The sequence below is a fragment of the Triticum dicoccoides genome, chromosome 6B, assembly GCF_002162155.2.
Source record: "Triticum dicoccoides isolate Atlit2015 ecotype Zavitan chromosome 6B, WEW_v2.0, whole genome shotgun sequence".
NCBI classification, from domain to species: Eukaryota; Viridiplantae; Streptophyta; class Magnoliopsida; order Poales; family Poaceae; genus Triticum; species Triticum dicoccoides.
The window spans coordinates 561,712,447-561,734,635 of NC_041391.1; the positions used below are offsets into that span (position 1 = coordinate 561,712,447).

The 22,189-nt window shown below is 45.6% G+C and overlaps 2 protein-coding genes across 2 annotated transcripts; one reads left to right on the forward strand and one right to left on the reverse strand.

Annotated features, from left to right (window-relative positions):
• The first annotated feature begins 10,925 nt into the window (after nt 1-10,925).
• LOC119322129 (probable amino acid permease 7) lies at nt 10,926-13,548 on the forward strand. The gene is made up of 5 exons (XM_037595627.1): nt 10,926-11,179; nt 11,764-12,003; nt 12,080-12,173; nt 12,257-12,489; nt 12,573-13,548. The coding sequence occupies exons 1-5, from the start codon at nt 10,990-10,992 to the stop codon at nt 13,295-13,297; spliced, it is 1,482 nt and encodes a 493-aa protein (XP_037451524.1). The 5' UTR covers nt 10,926-10,989; the 3' UTR covers nt 13,298-13,548.
• Nucleotides 13,427-18,996, reverse strand: LOC119322130 (ADP-ribosylation factor GTPase-activating protein AGD12-like). Its single transcript, XM_037595628.1, has 9 exons — nt 18,842-18,996; nt 16,800-16,901; nt 16,587-16,671; nt 16,180-16,255; nt 15,857-16,020; nt 15,646-15,775; nt 15,391-15,507; nt 15,168-15,263; nt 13,427-13,949 (listed from the first exon to the last, which is right to left on the reverse strand). The coding sequence occupies exons 2-9, from the start codon at nt 16,849-16,851 to the stop codon at nt 13,671-13,673; spliced, it is 999 nt and encodes a 332-aa protein (XP_037451525.1). The 5' UTR covers nt 16,852-16,901; nt 18,842-18,996; the 3' UTR covers nt 13,427-13,670.
• Nucleotides 18,997-22,189: the final 3,193 nt, after the last annotated feature.

The following is a 22,189-nucleotide window of genomic DNA, read 5'->3' on the forward strand; positions in this document are numbered from 1 at the left end:
CGGCCTTATGCCTAGTGTTTTGTTCCACTCTTGCCGCCCTAGTTTCCGTCATACCGGTGTTATGTTCCCGGATTTTGCGTTCCTTATGCGGTTGGGTGATTTATGGGACCCCCTTAACAGTTCGCTTTGAATAAAACTCTTCCAGCAAGGCCCAACCTTCGTTTTAACATTTGCCACCTAAGCCTTTTTCCCTTGGGTTCTGCAGACTCAAGGGTCATCTTTATTTTAACCCCCCCCCCCGACCAGTGCTCCTTTGAGTGTTGGCCCGAACTGAGCTGCCTGCAGGGCCACCTCGGGGAAACTTGAGGGCTGGTTTTACTCGTAGCTAGTCTCATCCGGTGTTGCCCTGAGAACGAGATATGTGCAGCTGCTATCGGGATTTGTCGGCACATCGGGCGGCTTTGCTGGTCTTGCTTTACCATTGTCGAAATGTCTTGCGAACCGGGATTCCGAGTTTGATCGGGTCTTCCCGGGAGAAGGTATATCCTTCGTTGACCGTGAGAGCTTGTGATGGGCTAAGTTGGGACACCCCTGCAGGGTATAATCTTTCAAAAGCCGTGCCTGCAGTTATAGGCAGATGGGAATTTGTTAATGCCCGGTTGTAGAGAACTTGACACTTGACCTCTTTAAAATGCATCAACCGTGTGTGTAGCCATGATGGTCTCTTTTCGGCGGAGTCCGGGAAGTGAACACGGTTTTGGGTTATGTTTGACGTAAGTAGGAGTTCAGGATCACTTCTTGATCATTGCTAGCTTCACGACCGTTCCATTTGCTCTCTTCTCGCTCTTATTTGCATATGTTAGCCACCATATCATGCTTATTCGCTACTGGAACCTCACCACTTCACCCCTTCCTTTCCCATAAGCTTAAATAGTCTTGATCTTGCGGGTTTTGAGATTGCTGAGTCCTCGTGACTCACCAGATACTATCACAACAGTTGCAGGTGCCGATGATACCAGTACAGGGGATGCAACCGAGCTCAAATGGGAGCTCAACAAAGACCTTGGTTGTTGATATGTATCGTTTCATGTTAATCAGTAGTGGAGCCCAGTTGGGACGATCGGGGATCTAGCAGTTGGGTTATCTTCTTTTCTTTTGGCTTCGTCCGTAGTCGGACTTATGTGTGTACTCTGAATGATGAATGATTTATTATATGTTCATTGTGTGAAGTGGCAATTGTAAGCCAACTCTTTATCCCATTCTTGTTCATTACATGGGATTGTGTGAAGATGACCCTTCTTGCGACAAAACCACCATGCGGTTATGTCTCTAAGTCGTGCTTCGACACGTGGGAAATATAGCCGCATCGTGGGTGTTACAGCGCTACACCACCCTCCTCCTTCTTATAAATACACACCCCTCTTGGTCAAAATTCCTTCTTCCACCTTGCCACCTCGCTCAAACCCTAGCGCCTCCGCTAGCTCGCGTTGACGCCGGAGATGAAGCGCTTAGATGTCGCGATTTCTTCGACGTCGTCCTCACGCTAGCCGCGGACCTCTTCCTCTCTGCTGCCGCCAAGTTAGGGCACTGGAGATTGGACTGCTCGGCCCCCCGTCTACTTCGTTTAGCAGTTCATCTGTGGTAATTAAAACCTACTTTTTATAGTCTTTTCGATCTATCAAATCCATCCACTTCAACCAAAAGTGGTTTATACACTTCCAAATCTGGATTTGTCTCTTTCTGAATCTCATATATTGCAAAGTATGTTCACTTATGCTTCAAAACTAGTTAGATTCCTCACTTGTACCTATTCGCGGATTCATACAAATCTGGAACCAACTTCCTTCAATAAGTGAATGTCTTCGCACTGTGAGGTCAATGTCTTCTCAACTGATTTATCTTCAAAATCTTCTGAGAATGCATATGACCTCTTCCCCTTCCCTTGAATCTCTAATGTTGTCACAGGTACATGTCCGTGGGAGAATCCCTTGGTTCTCATAGTTGCATTCATTTGCAGAATTCTTACAGCGTCACATCGAATCTCCTGAAGCCAGTTCTTGCCTGACCAGCAAACGGAAGCCTTTCACTGTTTTGAAGCCAATCAGTCTGAACCTTATGGCTTCAGAGAAGTCTGCAAGGAAAGGAGGCAGGCAACGCCATGGCAACACTACACTTGATTTGCCTGAAGATCTGTATGAGCTCTACAAGTCTAACCCAGAGGAGAGCTACACCCAGCGCAAGAACCGGATCCAGTGGATCCGAAGATATTGGGCAGAGCAATGGTTCAAGTACAGGTTTGTAACTACTGAATATGCTGAAAAGAATGCCATCAAGCGCCCGTGGGGTGACTGTTTGTACCGTGGTTTGGTACCAAAGAACAAGGCTGAAGCTATTGAACAAGGGTTATATCCCTGTATGGCCAGAGGACCACAGCCTGATAATGCCGATCCATCTTCTCTCTTATGGTGTCGTGAAGACAATCTTTTCAAGCGCAACTTCCAGTTTGCAAAAGATTATGCAGCTAAGAACCAAAAGGAGTTTGGCCTCAACCTCAACCCTGGCCACTCCACTCCGAGACCAGATGGAACTCGTGAAGCCAATGAGAACAGGATTGGCCCCTTCGCCAACTTCGATGGGCTTCTGTCTCATATTGCTGCCCAGAGAGCTGTTGTGGAGCAATCTGCTGAAGAAGCAGATTCTGATGATGCTCCATCACCACCAAAGCATAAGAAGAAGAAGAAGAAGAAGAAGAAGAAGAAGAAGAAGAAGAAGAAGAAGAAGAAGAACAAGAAGAACAAGAAGAAGAAGAAGAAGAAGAAGAAGAAGAAGAAGAAGAAGAAGAAGAAGAAGAAGAAGAAGAAGAAGAAGAAGAAGAAGAAGAAGAAGAAGAAGAAGAAGAAGAAGAAGAAGAACAAGAAGAACAAGAAGAACAAGAAGAAGAAGGCAAAAGCTTCAAAGCCTTCTGCCTCTGCTGCTCCAAAAGCTTCAACCAAGAAGTCACTAACAACTGCATCGCCAGAATCCAGTGTGTAGTTTGAAGATTTATCTCGCGTGTCCAAGAGGACCAAGAGGCAATTTCCCAAGAAGGCTACTGGGCAACCCCTCACCCCTGCTGCCATTCTGCGCAACGAGGATGACACCATTGATCTTTCCAGCGATGAAGATCTTGGTGATGAAGCATTTGAGATGTTGATCAAGAGTAAGCAAGAGGCAGATATCTTCAGTGATCTGCCCCTCTTTGATGTTGACATCTTGAACAATTTCATTGATGAGCAGTTCGACGACCTGAACATCAGCATTGACAGTCCGCAGCTAGTAGTGGGCATTAGCGTCACATTCCACTCTGCAATTGCTAATGAGCTGGCCCTGGCACAGAAACTCATCGAGCTCAAGAACAAAATTGACTATGAGAAGGCCCACTTCAAGAAGAACGTGCACAAGCTCAGTGTGGCAAATGTGCAAATCTTCAAGAAGATGTTGCATGACCTCAAAACTGAATTTTGTAAGAAGCATGAAGAAGCCAAAGGCTCTCGAGAACGCATGAAGTCTTATGCTCAGAAATGTGTGCAAGCACACAATGAAGCTGAAACTAGGAAAGCTCTTGGGTGTCGTGGCATTGATCCCAGAATGGCTGCTAAGAAGAGCAAGAAGCATGCTGAAGCTAATCCTGACACTGCAAGGCAGGGACAACCCAGCATTGTCTTCCCTACCAGCATGATTGGCTCGGAGCTAAAGGTCCCCTTAGCTACTTCTGAGCTCAAAAAGACTAGGCAAGCTAAGCAGAAGCGAGGAAGAGGAAGCACAAGGATACATCTGATGATGCCCCTCCAAGAAAAAGCTGAAGACTAAGGGCTCTAAGTCTTCAAGGAAAGATCATGCTGCTGCCTCTGAGCCCCTTGTTGTTGAACCCATCTATGTTGTATATCCTGCCTCTGCTAATCGTGAGCGCGGTCTCGTTGTTCATGAGCCTGCTCCCACAGAGGCTCCAGAATCTGATGAAGTTCCAGCTGTTGACCTCAATGCAACTGAAGACATTAGTCATGAAGACAATGTAGTTGATGATGAAGTCCTTCCTCAGTTCGAGCGCCAGTTGGTATCATCGCCTACTCCAACGAGCAATGAATATATTAGAATTGGTCGTCCATTGACGCCAATCGCTCAAGATGACTCCTAGGCTGAGCGCCAACAAGAAGATACCCATGTTCAAGATGAGACACCCCATACTCCACCAGCTCAAGTTACCTATCTGGTACTTGATGATGACAGTTAAATGGATACCACTCCATCTACAAAGGTGTCGCTAGCGTTTTGCAGGCTTCGCAAAGGTCTCAAGCCATCCGTCTCCATGTCCACCATTCCAGAAGAAGATTCACAACAATCCAGCTCAGTGGCACATCAAGTATTCCCTGAAGAGAATCCTTCTGCGACTGATCAAGCATCTGAAGCTAATGCTGCTGAAGACATTCCGGTTGCAATCAGCCGATGAAGAAAGAAGAGAACAAGAAAGAGAAGCCACACCCCCTGTTGTTGATCAAGTCATTCTTAAAGAGAATGTGATCGTGTCTGACCCTCCGATCATTGACCAAATGGATGTTGAAAACAACGAGGCTGCCACCAACACTGCTACTGAAGCCAATGACCCTGTCATGGTTAAAGACAATGTGGAGACTGAAGCCAATGTGAATGCTGAAGCTACTGTGACACCAGTCATCACTGATGGTGTTGTTCCTCCACCATGGCCTCGCACAATGGAATTGGCTTTCAATCATGACGATCATCTAGTCACTGTTCGCTGGCCAATTGTGATTCCTCCTACCGCTCCAGGACCACAATATGACTATCATGTGGAGTGAAGGCCTCAAGTCCAGAAGCCAAAGCCGCGTCTGCCAAGGCTTCCTAGAGCTATAACTACCCAAGGCTCATTCAGTGTGCTCAGTTTCAGAGAAGACAATACATTCTTTGACAGTGCCAAGAACCCTTACAAGAAGCAAAGAATCTCATCTGACAGATTTTGGAGCCACCAACAGCGAAGCTATTGCATTTTGTACAATCAAGACAGGATTTTTCCGCACAGGCGTCTGGATTGTGATGCTATGGCTAGGCTGCCATTTCTGGAAGAAGCCCTTGACTGCTTTAGGGATGTTGGTCTTCTGGCATTTGTCACTGATAAAGAGCACTGGAATGAAGAGCTCCTCCTATAGTTCTATGCCACCTTACACATTCGAGGCTACAACAGGGATCCGAAGACTTGGATCTTTGAGTGGATGATAGGTGATGTGCATCACGAAGCAAAAGCTCAGGATATCATCGAGCTAACTTCCTTGCCCACTCTAGGTGAGCTTTACGAACCTGGTTGTTCATTTTATCAGAATGAACTACAGAGCATATTTCAGAAGCCTGAGCCGAACATGAGCCAAATGCTTAGCATGATGAAGCATTTGCCCCAAGACGCTAAATATCCAAAGGAATTCTTTGTTAAGGACCTCGAGTATCTGCCACGCATAGTATATCACATTCTGAGGCATACTCTCTGCCCATCAAAGGCCATTCATCTGAAGCCAAACTTGAAGGATCCATGAAGACTTTGGTGTTCTATATCGTCAATGGCATCAGATTCAACACTCGGGATTTCTTCATCAGACAACTTGCTGCTTCCGGGATTGATCTATTTGGTCTGAAGTTCTATGCTCCATGGGTGATGCACTTGATTAAGCTTCATTCAACTATTGACTATCGGCCATCAGCTCGCAACCACATTGTCTTCTTGCCTGATGCTGATATGTCTGTTGAAGCCATCTACCCTGAGCCTGCAAAGGAACCCCTCCATCTTTAGAATGCTGAATTCCAGAGCTTCACACAACCCATTGATAGTGTTCATGTGCCCAATGCTGCAACTCATGCATATCCCTTGGCTGGAAACCTGCACCTACCGCATCATGCAAACACTGAAGCCACTGCAAGCACCATTGCACAAAGGCCTCAGAAGTGTCCTCATGTTCTCAATGACCGTGAGCTTCTGGTGGCTTTACATCAAAAGCAGGACAAACATCATGATTGTCTAAAGCGTCAGATGAAGAGTATCTTGGTGGATGTCAATTGCATTCGCAACTTAGCCACCAAGAACTCGTTTGTTGCTCATGAAGCTTGTCGTTGTTCCTGGAAGAGTCTCACCTTGCTATGCGCTGAAGATGAACTTCGCGCGGATGGCTTCACTGAAAACTTCAAGTTTGACACCAGGCCTCCTCAAAATGCAAGTTGGCATCGCACACCCTCCATTGAAGATTCTGAGTATTCATCCTCGACGACAACTGTTGTTGCGAGAGTCGTCGATGAAGAAGATGACGCTACTTTGCCTGCTCTCACTGCTCAACATGATGATGATGCATAAGGCCTGTCTGCACCACCTAACTCCACCGTCGACCCTGCTGCTCCAACATCGTCTCCAACTGGGAACGAGTAGATACTCTATGTCTTCAAACCTTTTTGGTCATTACTGACAAAAGAGGGAGAAGCATATGAGTTGATAGTCTTCAAGTGGGTCCATATGGGTGGTTGCTTATTTTTTTTGCTGAGTTCTTACAACTCTTGTTCTGAAACATTTGGCTTTTGAGTTGTAACACTTAAATTTGATGGTCGTCTGCTACTTTTGCTGGCACTTTGTGATGCGATGATAAATTCTGCATGAAGTCATTCTGCAGATGTCCATTTTCCATTATGCATATCATTATCTTCATTATCTTCTTATATGCATGATGCATTATCTTCACACTTTGAAGATGGCCTCCACAAAGCAAAACCTGCCATGTGGATTTGCATTCAAAAGCAAACTATTTATATGCACATCTTCAGGGGGAGCCTCGCCATATGTATGAAGACAATACTCACAACACTGAACTTTCACATACTTTTATCCCTGTTGAAAACTTCAACCAATTTTTCATCAATCCCTAAAAAGGGAGAGATTGTAAGTGCATCTAGTGCCAACCCTAGTTGGTTTTGGAGTGTTGACAACAAACATGGTTGAAGGACTAATGTGTGTGTGAGAATTGCAGATTAACACAGGTAGTGTCCCTCATTGATTCAGTTTAACTAGCAGAGATGACCCCTAAAAATGTGAGAAGACATTGAAGACAATGGTGGTTCGTGAGACAGTCACGACGAAGATTATGACGCGTGAAGCTATTCACTTGAAGACTATGGAGTGCGAGGACATAGTTGTTTCGTAGTTTCCTTTTCTTCTTATTGAGTCATAGGAACCACCATACTATTAAGTGTGTCCAAGTGAACAAAATCAGAGTGACTGAAGTGATGCTCAACCAAATCCTATGTCTTCGAGCGAAGACGATGAGAGCAAATCTTATCCAGAGCTGGATGAGTCAGCTTTGCTTGTAGCCCAAGCCAAGCTATCACGTGTGTTTGAAATCTGACCGTTGGACACGTGTCAGTTCCTTAGTGACCTATGGTCATTTTGGACAAATCAGGTCGGGTTGCCTCCTGGCTATAAATAGCCCACCCCCTACACCATAAATTGGTGGCTTATTAGAGTTAGTGCACGACTTTTGTCGTTTGAGATCAACCCACCTCCGAAGCATTTGAGAGAGAAATCCTTGCGAGGACAAAGCCCAAAACACCCAGAGCCAAAGAGTGTTAGGCATCACTGAAGTCTTTCTGTCCGCTGATCTGAAGACTTATTACACTTGAGGACTGTGAATCCTCCAGCTGGTTAGGCATCGCGTTCTGAGCATCCAAGAGTCATTGTGGATTGCCGGTGAACAAAGTCTGTGAAGGTTTGAAAGTCTACCTTGAAGACTTACCAGAGTGATTGGGCGAGGACTGGGTGTCCTTAGCTCAAGGGGAATAAGGTGAAGACACGGTCTTCTGAGTTAAATCTCAGCCTCCCTAACCAGACGTACAGTTGTTACAGCAACTGGAACTGGTCTACCAAATCCTTGTCTTCGTCAAGCTACTGGTTATATCCTATACTCTCCTTACTTTACAGTTGTCTTCGTGAAGTTATTGCTTACTTGTCTAATCTATTTGACTTCACACTGTGAAGACTATTATCTGTTTAACTTCGTACTATCTACCTTTCTCATCATGTCTACCTAGTTGCTATTAGTCTTCATGTTTTCATTATGTTGTATGTTAGACTTATGCTTACCTTGTGTAGTTTTCATTCCGCTGCTTACTAATTAGGCTCAGTTACTTGTTTGTCTTCAAAGCCATCGTGTTTTGAAGACTTTCATAAAAATCGCCTATTCACCCCACCCCCCACCCCTAGTCGGTAACTAGCACTTTCAACTATGCTGCCCCGCATCTCACTCCGCGGCAACATTTTGTGTCCATCATCATCGTCGGCCATCACGTGTCATACAATGTCAATCTTAACCCAGAGCACACCTTCACGAAGTCGCAGTTGCCAACTTCTGTCTGTTCACGAATGCCGGCTCCCACGCCCTTCAGTGCCATGTCTCTGTTTGCCGGGATGTTTCAACCGGGTGTGGTGGTGTGTGTGATTGTGATTTTTTTGCGCTCATAACACCGTTGTTTAATCCAAATAATCCTAGAATTCCTGGGAAATCACTTTGATGTTGCCACTAATAACTAATGAACACGAGAAATCATGAAACCCTTTTGTTTAATGTTTTCCATGGGAAATGGTCATAAACATAGAAGAATATCATCGTTGTAGAAGGAAATACGAAATTCGGTGGAATAGGCAAATCAACAGGAGACGCAGGAAGCAGTCCAAAGCACAAGACAACACATTGTACGAGGGCACCCCGCTCGTACAACCGTTTTTTTGGAATAGGCTGCTCCGACGCTTTGTGGTTGTGATTTTATATGTTTACACTTATATTTATGTATGCTAAAATTCTTATTAATCAACATAAGCATGTCAAATACAGAGGTCGGGTCCGGGACAGACACTTGGTGCACCTGGTTAGATGACCGGCTCGCTGCCGATGCATGCGGACACATTAAGACGCACCCGTGGATGTTTAATGTGTTCAATTTGATGCACAACGCCTAAGCATGTCTCCAACACGAACCCTCCAACTGTCTGCATCCGTCCGGACCGCGTGGTCTAGACGTGTTTTTCTATCCAATATGATCATGTATCCGTCCGATGGCCGGTCCAGATGTCCTTTTTTCGTAAATCAAAAAAAAACCTGGGGGCTTCGTGGGCGTCCGGACAGCTACCACGCCCGCTTCCGACAACCCTGGCCCACACAAAACCTTCTCCTTCACCCGTGCCCTTTCCTACCTAAGGAGGTCAGCGCCGCTCAGGAGCATCATCGTCGTATTCATGTTGGCCAAAGGTTGACACGACCTCTCACTGGAGCCGGCATTGAAGTGGCGCACCGACCGAAAGTGCCGCCCACTCATGTCTTCCCTCCGCATTGAAACGACATCCGTCCGCATACCCTCATTAAACTAGTGCGTCTGCCGAGGAACCTACACTGGCTCACCGAGCGCCATACGTTCGTCCGCATCCGGCCGGCATTAAACACCCCGCCGCTTGGCGCCTAGCATCTGCCTATTATTTAAATGTGGCTAGGCGCTCGGCAATTGCCACAACACACCTTCGCTCTCCGTATCCTCCTTGCACCACACCCGTCATGGCCTTGAGTTCCAAAGCCCTATGGGACGACCTCTCCGGCGAGCAGAAGAAGGAACTCTCCCGCATTGCAGCCGGCTGGGTGACCCGCCGTGACAGTAGGATACAGGTTGGCTTGTCAGCGAGCTCTCTAGAGGGTAGCAACACGGACAAGCCGACGCAACCGCCCTCGTCGGTCTAGGCCGCCATCACCATTGGCGAGGCATGGGAACACTGCACCGACTTGGTGTTGGAAGAACAAGAGGCCGCGTTCCGGCAGGCGCACGTCGGCCAAAGGTACAACCTCCGCATCCTCGACGAGCACTGGCACGCGAAAGAGCAAATCATCGGCACGTTCATCATGGCAAACATGGACGAGTAGAAGGCGATGCTCCTGTCCTACGCAGCAGCCAGTGAAATCCGCCACGAGCGATCGTGGCACAGGTCCCTGCAGGCGGAGAAAGAAGCCATGTTCATGAAGATTGACGCGGCGGCGGAGGGATTTGATTGGAGCACACTGATGTCATCGCTAGCTCTGCGTCGGCCGCACCCCGCCGCCATGACGATGAAGCCGGCATGTCCGTGGCTATTGCCGATAGCGAGGAAAAGTAGACCATGGAAGACTGTCGCTTCTTGTGTCCTAGGAAGGCCACCGCCACCGTCTTGTCGGGCGTCACAGTCGGTGGCTTGCCTGCTTCACGGGGGCATAGGCCACCACAACTATCTTCCCTCGCCCAAAAACCAACCGTTCATCCGTGCTTCACGGAGGCAGAGCCTATTCTTCCCCTCGCGCTGAAGCATTTAGCTCTGGGGCTAGCGACGGTCCAGTGAGCTTGTTGTCGGACATGGGGAAGACATGTCGTGGGAAACAGGCTATGTCGCGGCCGACGATAGACTAGGTTAGAATCCGCCATAGTTTAGTTAAAATATTCTGAAATGTAAATGTGTTTGTCCGGTTTGCATGAATTTTGGTTTGTTGAAATCCATTTTGAAATGTATGCGGACAAGAACTGATCCATCAATCCATGGATGGATACGGTGCCCGGTTTAGAGGGTCAACGGGAGATGCCCTAAGCAAGCATTGGAATGTTTGGTACCTGACCAAGCTCGCTCTTCCAAATAGATGATGCATGAGTGATACGTTGGTGACTGTACAGAGTTCTTCTTTTATCTGCTTCTCGGCCGCACGAAAAGGTTGTTTTTTTCAGCACAGAGTCCATTAGACCGGTTTTTCATCAAACGGCAGAGGATGCTCGCTAGGTCCCACTGCCTTTTTATGAAAAAACATACTGATGTGGTAGACTCCGGATTGGGACAGCCCAAGGTGCCCGCCATCAGCACACTACTACTGACGTACTGTACCATTCTGTGTTGTTCTGTGGTTTTCAACTACCAAACCCACCAGTACAAGGGATGTCTTTTCTCCTTGGTTATATAATGAAGCTGATATGCACAAGCCAAGTCTCTTGGACAATCGTTACAAAGAGGAAAGAGGAGAAGATCGTGAAGCCATGGGAGGAGTTGGGGGAGGAGGAACAGGTAGAGGAAGAGGCGATCGCCAAGCAGAGCCGCTGCTTCGGAAGCTCTCTGAATCCTCTTCTGACAATTCTTCGGAGGAGCATCTAGTGAAAAGAACCGGTAAGTCCCTGCATCAGGATTATAATTATATACCTTGTTTTTATACTGGATGATTCGTCAGAAGCTATGTCATGAGCTTCCAAGTTCCAAACCCAGCCCCATGTCTGAAACTTCTGGTTTTGATGTGTTCTTCGCGCTGTACATCCAGCCAGCCAGCCAGCCATATAGTTTGCTTTTCCACATAATACATGAACTATCTTGATCTATATGCATGTAAATAGCCAAAATAAGAATCTGCCATGGAAATACTCAAAGCATGTAAAGGAAAAACATTCATGCCATTTACACATCCAGCTCGATGGTGCTGAAGGTTCGGCGAGAAACTAAGCTGCCAGTCACTGTCAATGATGACAGTGGGTTCCACTTTGGGCCTGGCCGGCCACAACAGCGACGCGAAAGCATAACCACAATTCCAAACACATCACAACTGCTCCTCCGCGTGCCCCTCTCAAGATGACTTCACACCCCGGCGTGAGACGTCACTTGCTTGCACGGCTAGACAATAGGCACGATATGTCTACTGTAATTGTCTATGTGTGCATCCTACCGACGGCCAGTTTTGATCTGTGAGGCTTCTTTGACAGGCACGGTATGGACGGCGATGGCGCACGTCATCACAGCGGTGATAGGGTCCGGCGTGCTGTCGCTGGCGTGGAGCGTGGCGCAGCTCGGCTGGGTCGGGGGGCCGGCGGCCATGGTGCTCTTCGCCGGGGTGACCGTGGTACAGTCCTCCCTGCTCGCCGACTGCTACATCTCCCGCGACCCGGAGCGCGGCGCCGCCGTCAGGAACAGGTCCTACGTCGACGCCGTCAGGCTCTACCTAGGTGATCATCATATCATTATATTCGTACCTTAGTACTGTTTGCAAAAAAAAACATTTTAATGTGCGTGCGCTTGCAGGCGAGAAGAGCCAGATGCTCAGCGGGTTTTTCCTCGGCTTCAGCTTGTTTGGGAACAGCGTGGTGTACACTCTCACCGCGGCCGCTAGCATGAGGTAGTAATAAACTTGTGGTTACTTTTTCTTTTCTTTTTTGGGCGGGTAAAGTTGTGATTAGTTGGCCAACTCTTATTTTGCAGGGCGATCGAGAGAGCCAACTGCTACCACAGGGAAGGCCACGGCGCGCCGTGCTGCGCCGCCACCGCCGGCGGGTCGTCGGACGCCTACTACATGCTCCTGTTCGGCCTCGCGCAGGTGGCGCTGTCGCAGATACCGGACTTCCACAGCATGGCGTGGCTCTCCGTCTTCGCCGCCGCCATGTCCTTCTCCTACTCCTTCATCGGCTTCGGCCTCGGCGCCGCCAAAGTGATCGGTAGGTGCAGAAACCACAGCATAATGCTCCCGCCCACACGTACGTGCGTGCGTGTCATGAGATGTGCCTCCATTTTCTTTCAGAGAATGGAGTCATCAAGGGCGGGATCGGAGGCGTCTCCCTGGTGTCCCCGGCGCAGAAGGTGTGGCGCGTGGCGCAGGCCCTGGGCGACATCGCCTTCGCCTACCCGTTCTCCCTGGTGCTGCTGGAGATCGAGGACACGCTGAGATCGCCGCCGGCGGAGAGCCAGACGATGAAGGCGGCGGCGAGGGCCAGCATCGCGGTCACCACCTTCTTCTACCTCGGGTGCGGGTGCTTCGGCTACGCGGCGTTCGGGGACGACACCCCGGGGAACCTCCTCACCGGCTTCGGGGAGCCCTACTGGCTGGTCGGCCTCGCCAACCTCTGCGTCGTCCTCCACCTCCTCGGCGGCTACCAGGTGTACGCGCAGCCCATGTTCGCGCTCGTGGAGCGGCGGTTCGGCGCCGGCGTGGTCGACGCGGAGATGCCGCTGCTCGGCCGCGTGAGCGTGTCCAGGCTGTGCTTCCGCACGGCGAACGTGGCGGCGGCGACGGCGGTGGCCGTGTGGTTCCCCTACTTCAACCAGGTGGTCGGGCTGATCGGCGCCTTCACCTTCTGGCCGCTGGCCATCCACTTCCCCGTCCAGATGTACCTCGCGCAGGGCAAGGTGGCGCCGTGGACGGGGCGGTGGCTCGCCATCCAGGCCTTCAGTGCCGGCTGCCTGGTCGCCTGCGGCTTCGCCTCGGTTGGCTCTGCCATGGGGGTGTTCGGCCCCGAGAGAAGCTAGCTGCAACCAACTGAGCCAAAATTAATAGTCTCTATTCTCTAGTACTTAGCTAGGATATGTATAAATGGGAAAGATATACTCTAATTCAAAGGGGAACACGCCAGAGATATTTTAAGCACCAATGTGACATTAGCAAACACAAGAGTTTTAGCTTCATCTCTGCACGATACATGTGTCCTTTTAATGTGACAATACAACATGCCGAATCACATGGACAAATTACAAGACATTGTACAGCCTTCATTTTTACACATTTCGGCCATGAGAAAAAGCTAAGCTTCGGTAACTAGATAGGTTTCGAAGCCATCCAGCATAAATTACAAAACATTTATGCTTTCTGAGTTAACTTTGACAGGGATACAGCGAGGCTTATTTAATCTAGACGAGCCCATTCCAGTTCTAACTCCATCTCACCTGATTCTACGTTCTGCAGCTTTAGGTAAACTTCCTGTTTTACCTTTCCCGACGAAATATTGACAATGCTGTCGCTCAACAGGCAATTGTCTCTGGTCATGAACCACCTTCCAATTTGCATGTCCGCGTGACGCGACGGGTCTCCAAAAGCCATAGCAGCTGTGATCATTGGCTTCAGATCTATCTCTGCTTCCCCCATGATATCGTCAGCAGAGAAAGTGTCGTGATCATACACTTCCTGGAAACAGTAAGATTGTATCAGGGAGTGAGGAAAAAAACATTGTCTTGCCTGATTTGTTACTGTTCGCAAGGACTACATGAATTTATTGAAGAGTTTCTTTTCTCACATATGTGTGTGCTTCAATGATGAGCTATCATTTGAGACATCATGAAATCTCTGTCGAGAACTACAATTTGGTAACATCATAAGATATTCAAACATGTGTACCCTACCATACCATACCAGCCCATTGGACACAAAGTTTTCCAGTCAGACAAGTGGACTACAGTTAAATGCATCTGAAGTAATAAGGAAGCAAATATATGAATCTTTGCGCTTCCACTGCACAGAAATCTTGACAAAAATGATGATGTTCATAAGGTGCTCTTCATCATGGAATCATCCCTTCGTCTCGTAGTTGGTTCACTAACTAAGGCACATGTCCATAACTGATATTGATGCAACAAAAACTTATCGACAAGGTATGTTGCAGTTGAAATATGGGAATGTTAATGTGATCAAGCCAGCTATTTATTAAACTCTTTATTTTGGCATTAATCAAGTAGTAATAGTTAACTAGGTTTGCAATAGTTAAAATCTGCTTATATATAATTGACTGAAGTGCATCATAGGTCCTCAAACTATTTCAGAAGTGTCATGTAGGTCCTCGAACTATGAAAGTCGCTATCTAGGTCCTCAAAGTGCAATATGTGTGTCATCCAGGTCCTCAAACTATTTCAGAAGTGTCATGTAGGTCCTCAAACTATGAAAATCGCCATCTAGGTCCTCAAAGTGCAATATGTGTGTCATCCAGGTCCTCAAACTATTTCAGAAGTGTCATGTAGGTCCTCAAACTATGAAAATGCCATCTAGGTCCTCAAAGTGCAATATGTGTGTCATCCAGGTCCTCAAACTATTTCAAAAGTGTCACGTAGGTCCTTGATCTATTTTAGAGGTGTCACAAATATACACACTTATTGCACTTCAAGGATTTTCGAGGACCTAGATGACACTGTTCATAGTTTGAGGACCTATATGACACCTTCAAAATAGTTCGAGGACCTAGGAAGCACTTCACTCTATATAATTGAAATCAGGGCAAATACAGTAAGGTTTACTGTTGTTTTACATAACTTCAATCATTGATACCTCGTATGTGCATCACTATATTACATGAGTTGCATGTGAAGAGAAGCAAAAAAAAATATCTAGAGTGAATAGTTCCATCAAACTTACAAGTTTTAAAGGTCCATAATTTCGAGGAACTGATAGATTAAGAACCTCATTCCATACCGGGTTCAGGTCACTCGCTTTAACTGTTGTTTGAGCCTTCTGCATTTAGAACCCAATAGTTGATGTTTTCAGAACAGGTCACCGTAACAAACACAGATTACCTTTTGACCAAAAGATGATGCCATGGGCATTAATCCTAGCAAGTGACAAGGAAATGAAACTTTACCTGCTCTCCAAGACTTAAAACAACATAAGGATCACTTGTAAGCATATCTCTGACCGCCAACCCAGAACCTTTTACCACTGTAACGTTCAGTTGTCCAACAAATTCTCTTGTATCTTCCTGTGACCATTTGTAAGGGTAAGATTGATTACAGTAATGCAGCTTCAGTCAGATATGCTCAATCTTTCCAGCACAAGAAAGAAAGAGTTGCATAAATCTGTACAACTGTATCATCTATGATTCAGCACGAAAACTTACTGGGGCATGCTTCCTTGAAGTGCTAGAGAAACTATTATCCACACTGTTCAGAGAATTGGTAGATTCTAAACCTGCCTTTGAGCTAATGCGCAAACTTGGCTTCAGAAAATCTTGTGTTTCATACTTGGCTCTGTATATTAATTAAGAAAGATAAAAGATTAATACTGAAATCCTGATGACATCAGAGAGTGTGAAGTGGAGCAATTACCACCTTATAAATTTGGTACGATATTCCATTGGTGAGTCTGGTTTAGGTTTTGGGTGATCTTTTGGAAGAAAAGCCTCATAAATTGAATTTGCATATGAGTTTCCACCAACCTCAATCATGGAGTCAATATCACTATCAGACCAATCATCCAAAGTTAAAGACAAAACCTGACACAAAGAACAGGTGAAGAATAAAGATAAATTGAACGTGTCCTTGCATATTAGGTACAACCAGGAAAATAATGAAATAAGATCCACATAGGCCTATTAGTGGAATTAGTCGGGAGAGACAAAAGTGAGAAGAAATTTATTGATGTGATAAATTACGTTTGAAATGTCTTGTCCAAGGGCCCTGTGGACGTCTCCACATTTTAAGCAAAGAAATACTCCGATATTAGAAGACCTGAAAGGCACGGAGGTAAGGTTAAGATAGAAGCAATGCAAGATCAAACGAAGGTTCCTAGCTTCAGTGTGCTGGCACTGTATTATGCACCACGAGTATGATTTAAGAACTATGTGTATGTCACATAACAAACCTACTGTACAATTTATCTATGTAAAATGAATAATCATTCTGTAGAAAATATATACTCCCAACGTTTCTTTTTACTCCGCATATAAGTTTTGTCTTAAAAGAAACAGAGGGAGTACAACACATCTCTCTTTTGACATGGAAAACAAGACAAGTGTATGTATATAATTGATGCCTTAATCTGTGCAACAAAGGCACTTACGCCCATTTAGGGTCAGGTGCACTACAATCAGCACACACTCGATTGTCACTTTTCACCATGAGATCCTTCAACTTTCGTGCTTTGCCTGGAAAAAAATAGTAAAAATTCTTGAAGAACTTGCATCTGATATATCAGTTATCAGGACCTCCTATGGTTCTAGAATAATAATATGAGATATGGCATATAATGTAGTAGCTAGAATATGTTACGCACCTACGACAGGCCTGTTCAACTTGATGGGTTGGGAACGATTAGCAGCACTCATGTTTGAAGCGAACTTCGGATAACTCACAACAACAAAAAAGATTTCTGTGCCTGCACAAAACATAGAAGGAGGAGTCAATAATCGAATTTAAAATCAAAATAAAAGGCCACAGTAAATCGTCTGTAACCATTTTCAAGTTGCAAACATGATAATATTTTTTATTTTTCTCTCACGAGAATGCATCTTCACGACACATGACAAGTCGGACTCCAGGCCCTCAGCACAACATCAGGTAGCCTAGTTATTATAATAAAATTTAAAGCATACAAGATAGCTAGTTTTGGGCCATAAGCCCGTAACAGTTTCGGAGTTTAAGATGCCAAGGTCAGAAATTTCATTCATCAAATAGCTTCCATGCATTCTCATTTTTGGCAAAAACTAAACTTGCGCAAAATTTGCACACATATGTAACTCAAGATAAAACACATATGTCAGCTGGCATATAGACAATGGATCCATAGTGCCCATCTGCCTAGTCTCATTTGCTTATTATTTTTAGCGTTAGTGGAAACACATACGGAAATGCTAGAAACAGATACAGAAGCAGATAGTGTCAAATTGTGTAGGAGACAAATATATGAAAGCAAATGTTAGTCTGACAGCAAAAAACCCTTCAACTGTGCAAACAAAAAAAATCTAGTTCAATTGGCAGGGATTCACTACAAAGTAGTATAAAATTGTGCATACGTTTCTACCTTCTGCGTCATAACAACAAAATACCACACACATATATGTTCAAGCCGTCTCAGTTTCTGTTTATGAAAAAACTCGCTGATTCCCTTTTTGCCCAGAATGGAGCTGAGGCAGAGACATTCCGTAGTGTTTTCACCCTGGCAGGAAACATTCTACAGGTGCATGAAAAGACCAGCAGAACGTAATAAGCCAACTCAGGCTCAGATTGTGGTTACTGAACTGTAGTAGACCTGAGTTTATTTTATAATCTGCTGTGGAAAGCATCCACAAAACTAGAGATATGTTGGTTACAGAAACAACAAAATAGACAAAAGCTGGTTGGATAAGCTGGCTTATCATAATCCATCGAAATGCCAAATGCAGCCTCAATCTTCCACGATAAAAGCTGGTTGGTTAAGCTGGATTATTATAATCCATCGAAATGCCAAATGCAGCCTCGACCTTCCACGATACAGACTTAACACTTGGTTTGGCTTGGCTCGGCCAGGCCACCCCAATGAAACCTGACTGGCCAGCGCACAGAAAGACATGTGATATCAGGCTCAAAACATACATGTCGGTTTTAGATCGGGTAAGATGAAATACTGACAACCTGTGGAATGCACAGGACAGAGAGACACCATTTCAACGAGGCGCTGAAGTTGTCGGTGGGAAACTCCAACAATGGTTCGAACTCTGATACTCACATTAGTAGCAGATCTTGTGAGATAAGCTGATTTGTCACCGGCCTCTTGTCAATTGTGGTCGTGTGCGTGTGGTTTGCAAGCGTAGTGGTGCGCCACGCGTATAGATCTCCCTTGTGGCCGGGGAAACGAAAATGGGCAGGGTGGAATCCCCGCAACGAGATGAATGGGGGATTCGCATTCAGAAATCGCTAGGTTCATCGATCGTCCCAGATTCCAGATAATTTGGAGCTGAGATCTTCGTAATCTATCGCCTCGAACTCCACATCAAACGGGGCACCAAATTCATGGTTGCATTCCAATCCGTAACGAGGCGAAATGGCCGACGGATCGGCAGAGGAAACAATAAGTCAAACGCAATCAAGCGACCACGCCACCGAACGGGACCCAAATCAAACGAGCCATGCCATCAAATAAGCCTACCAAATCGGATCGAGCAATCAAACGAGCCATGCCATCAAATAAGCCTACCAAATCGAACCGCATCGGCCCGACGGCGCCGCGCCACATTCTCTACCTCGCGGATCAAGAGGCGAATCGCATCTGGGGATTCCAGAACAGCCCAAACAAGCGGCACCAATCATTCATCGGCTAGAAATGAAGGGAGGACGAACCGGGTGGGGGGGTCGCGGAGGGCGGCGTGGGCCGGTACCGCCGGCGGCTTCGGGGGATGGGGTCGCCGGCGGCGGTGGAGGGATCGCCCCCCGGCTTCGTCGCGCTGGCTCGCGGGCTGTGGTCGCGCAAACGAAGCACGGCGACGTGAGGTTGGGTGATGTGGGGATCCCGTGTTATTATTATTCTCCCAGTAGTATATTTCTGTAGTTTTGTCTCGCGGTGGATTAGTGGACGGTCAAGGCGGCCATTGGCCATTCCCACGGCCACCTGAGCTTCTTTTGCCAGGTGCCCTGGTTGAAACGCTCCTGCGCTAATATTTTTCTCACCTCTGAAAAGGACAGAGTGTGAAAAAATGATGAAAATGATGGGTATTCAAAAACCAATTTCTCACATTATTATTATCATGCTGTTAGAAGTTATTTCAAAACAAAACATGAACAAAACAATTGGTATGCCGAAAGTTTTCTTTTTGGTACGGTATATGCCGAAAGTTCAAACATGTAAAAATTACAAGAAAACGCACGAGCGGTCACATGTTAGATCTTCCAATAAATCAAAAGGTCCAAGAGGATAATTGAATTGGGTAGATATAATCGAACTATTATGAATAGACCGTCTAGTTTCTCCATCACTTGTGAGGGATTTCAACGAGGATGGGAATGGTTTTCCACTGCTCTTGTAATGGATGGCTTCCCGGTTTGTTGCTATAAGCGTTGTTGGATTTTCTTTTTGAAATCTCTGATCATGGATATCATCACTAGAATAACATTGGTGGCGGTGGAGATTGCGCGTCCGAATTTCACTATCCTTGGGCATTACCCAATATAGGTCAATTGTCGTCATCAATGTGATTTTCAAGTTAATGGTCAGCCCATATGCTCTTGGACTTGGCCCTATTGCTAGCAATCTCGTTGACCAGTGCCAAACGTCATTCATCATATCCTTATGGGCATTTTATTTCGCCACGAAATCATACACGAAGTTGAGAGAGGTTATGCTTCGCAAAGTTTTCCAAGCCGGTTTTACTCACCGCATTATGCAGATGGTATGAGGATATGCCTGACCATAAGTCGAGCCGGGCCGGGCCTAAAAAATCTCGCAGCGGAAAACCAGTCCCAGGCCCGGCCTTCGGGCCTAGATTTCATGTCCAAGCCCGACCCATCAGTGGAAAAGTGTGTCAAGCCTATTCCTTAAAACACACATATGCAAAGCCCAAGCCCGACCCGCACTGGCCTTCAGGCTCAAAACTTAGGCACAGGCCCGCCCAATGGGCAAGACCGGGTCGGATTTCCCATGGACAAGTATATCTGGGGGGAGGGACAGACTATTATCACTAGTGCAGAACCGAGCAATAGCACCGGTTCGTAAGGTCCTTTAGTGCCGGTTCCATAACCGGCACTAAAGTGTGGGCACTAAAGCCCCCCCCCCTTTTAGTACCGGTTCAGCACGAACCGGTGCTAAAGGGCAACCACGTGGCACGAGCCAGCTCCGGGGGCCTGGAGCCCTTTAGTACCGGTTGATAAGACCAACCGGTACTATAAGGTTTGGGGTTTTTTTAGTTTTATGATTTCTTTTTCATTTAATTTTGTGTTTCCATTTTAATTCTTTTTCGTTTGCTGGTATTTTACGATACTACACATTGTACACGTTATGCATATATATAAACAGAATTTCTAGTAGAACCAATCATTGAGTTCAACATGATTGTCATGATATAAGCGTTCATATATAACACCACAAAAGTAAATCACTTAAGTTCAGAACGAAGAACACGGACATGAAAGGACAAGTACTAATTAAGAGCAGCATGAAGAACTAGTTAAATCACTCCTGCTAGCTACTCTCTCTCTGGTAAAATAGCATAGAACATGTATAGCTCTCCTGATTGATCATACTGGAGCATGCCGATGAACCTGTCTCCTAATCGTGGGTTGCGCTTCTCATTGCTGCCCCCTAGTACTTCTCTGCAATCATTAATAATTTTCCTCCAATCTTTCACTATTAAGCATTCATCGCTTCTAGAAATCTTGAATGCATTCATGTGCAATGCAGGATCTCTTGGCCGTAAGCTAACAATTGACATCTGACCTTTAGTCTCGATCCCCTGAGGCACAACTGTCATTGGGAGTCCCTGTTGAAGAACATCGTATAGTACTTAATTAATATACTTAGCAATAAAAGTTTAGCAAAAAAATATGTATGCAAAATATGCACTGAGGACAAATAGTAAATATCTTACCATCATTCCTAAATAGATGTGACCGTAGTTCAATACCATCACTATTGGTCGCACGTTTTGAGTACTAACATTTCTAAGTGCAGGAAGAAAATTTGTCTTGACAGTATGAAGATCCTCAAGCCATGAAACATAATGACTTATTTCCTCGCAGTTTAGTTCAGCTCCGGGACAGTAGTAGGTCCTGTCTACCAAACGCCGGACATGTTTGGTTGAATGGAGATAAGCTGTCAATAGAAATTAGTTGTCAGTTATTTTTGAATAAGCAATATCAAAGACAAAAATATAGATGAGAAGAACTCACATAATGGGAGAACTGGAGGCGTCTGCACATCGACCCATATGTCTCTATTACCTTCAATATCATCTTCCGGACGAATATCAAAGGTGATAACCATACCAGGCTCAAATGCATAAGCCTTGCATAGTGCTTGCCAAGTTTTGCATTCAAAATATGTGTACGTGTGTGTATTGTATACTTTGACATTGAAAGTATAACCATCATGCTCAATTTTCAGGTAAGCTCTTTTTACCTCCATAGTTTCCATATCTTTGAAACCTATCTTATCCAAGACAAAAATTCTTGCATGGCACGCGATGCGCTAGTAGAATAGTGAAAATTAAAAATTATAAGTCAGGCAAATGAAGCATATATAAGTCATGCTTAATTACGAAAACAGACTTTGTCGTTGTGACTTACTGTATCGAATTCAAAAGTCTCATCCAGCTTGATGCTGAATCGCCTACCATCAACAAGGAAATTTCTATCGCACTGGCCGTGCTGGTCTTCACAGTAATCGCACATAATGAAATTTTTTCCGTCGTCAGACGACATTTCCTATGTTCATATTAGGCGAAACATTAATCACTTACTAATTCAATTAATTCAACTATTTCTAGTAATTCAACTAAGCATTTATTAAAATAAGCTAGTTATATTAATTCAAACTAAGCATATACTAAAATAAAGTAGTTCTATATATTAATTCAACTAGTTCAACTAAACATTTACTAAAAATAAACTAGTTCTCTCTATATATTAATTCAACTAGTTCAACTAAACATTTACTAAAAATAAACTAGTTATATTAATTCAACTAGTTCAAACTAA

Excerpts from the sequence above, each read along its gene's own strand:
- LOC119322129 (XM_037595627.1), top strand. The coding sequence starts at position 10,990 with ATGCACAAGCCAAGTCTCTTGGACAATCGTTACAAAGAGGAAAGAGGA. Across the intron at positions 11,180-11,763 it reads GCATCTAGTGAAAAGAACCG|GCACGGTATGGACGGCGATG; the intron begins GTAAGTCCCTGC and ends CTTCTTTGACAG. Across the intron at positions 12,490-12,572 it reads CGGCGCCGCCAAAGTGATCG|AGAATGGAGTCATCAAGGGC; the intron begins GTAGGTGCAGAA and ends ATTTTCTTTCAG.
- LOC119322130 (XM_037595628.1), bottom strand. The coding sequence starts at position 16,851 with ATGAGTGCTGCTAATCGTTCCCAACCCATCAAGTTGAACAGGCCTGTC. Across the intron at positions 16,256-16,586 it reads GCACCTGACCCTAAATGGGC|GTCTTCTAATATCGGAGTAT; the intron begins GTAAGTGCCTTT and ends CGTGCCTTTCAG. Across the intron at positions 13,950-15,167 it reads ATTATGGACCTTTAAAACTT|GAAGTGTATGATCACGACAC; the intron begins GTAAGTTTGATG and ends TACTGTTTCCAG.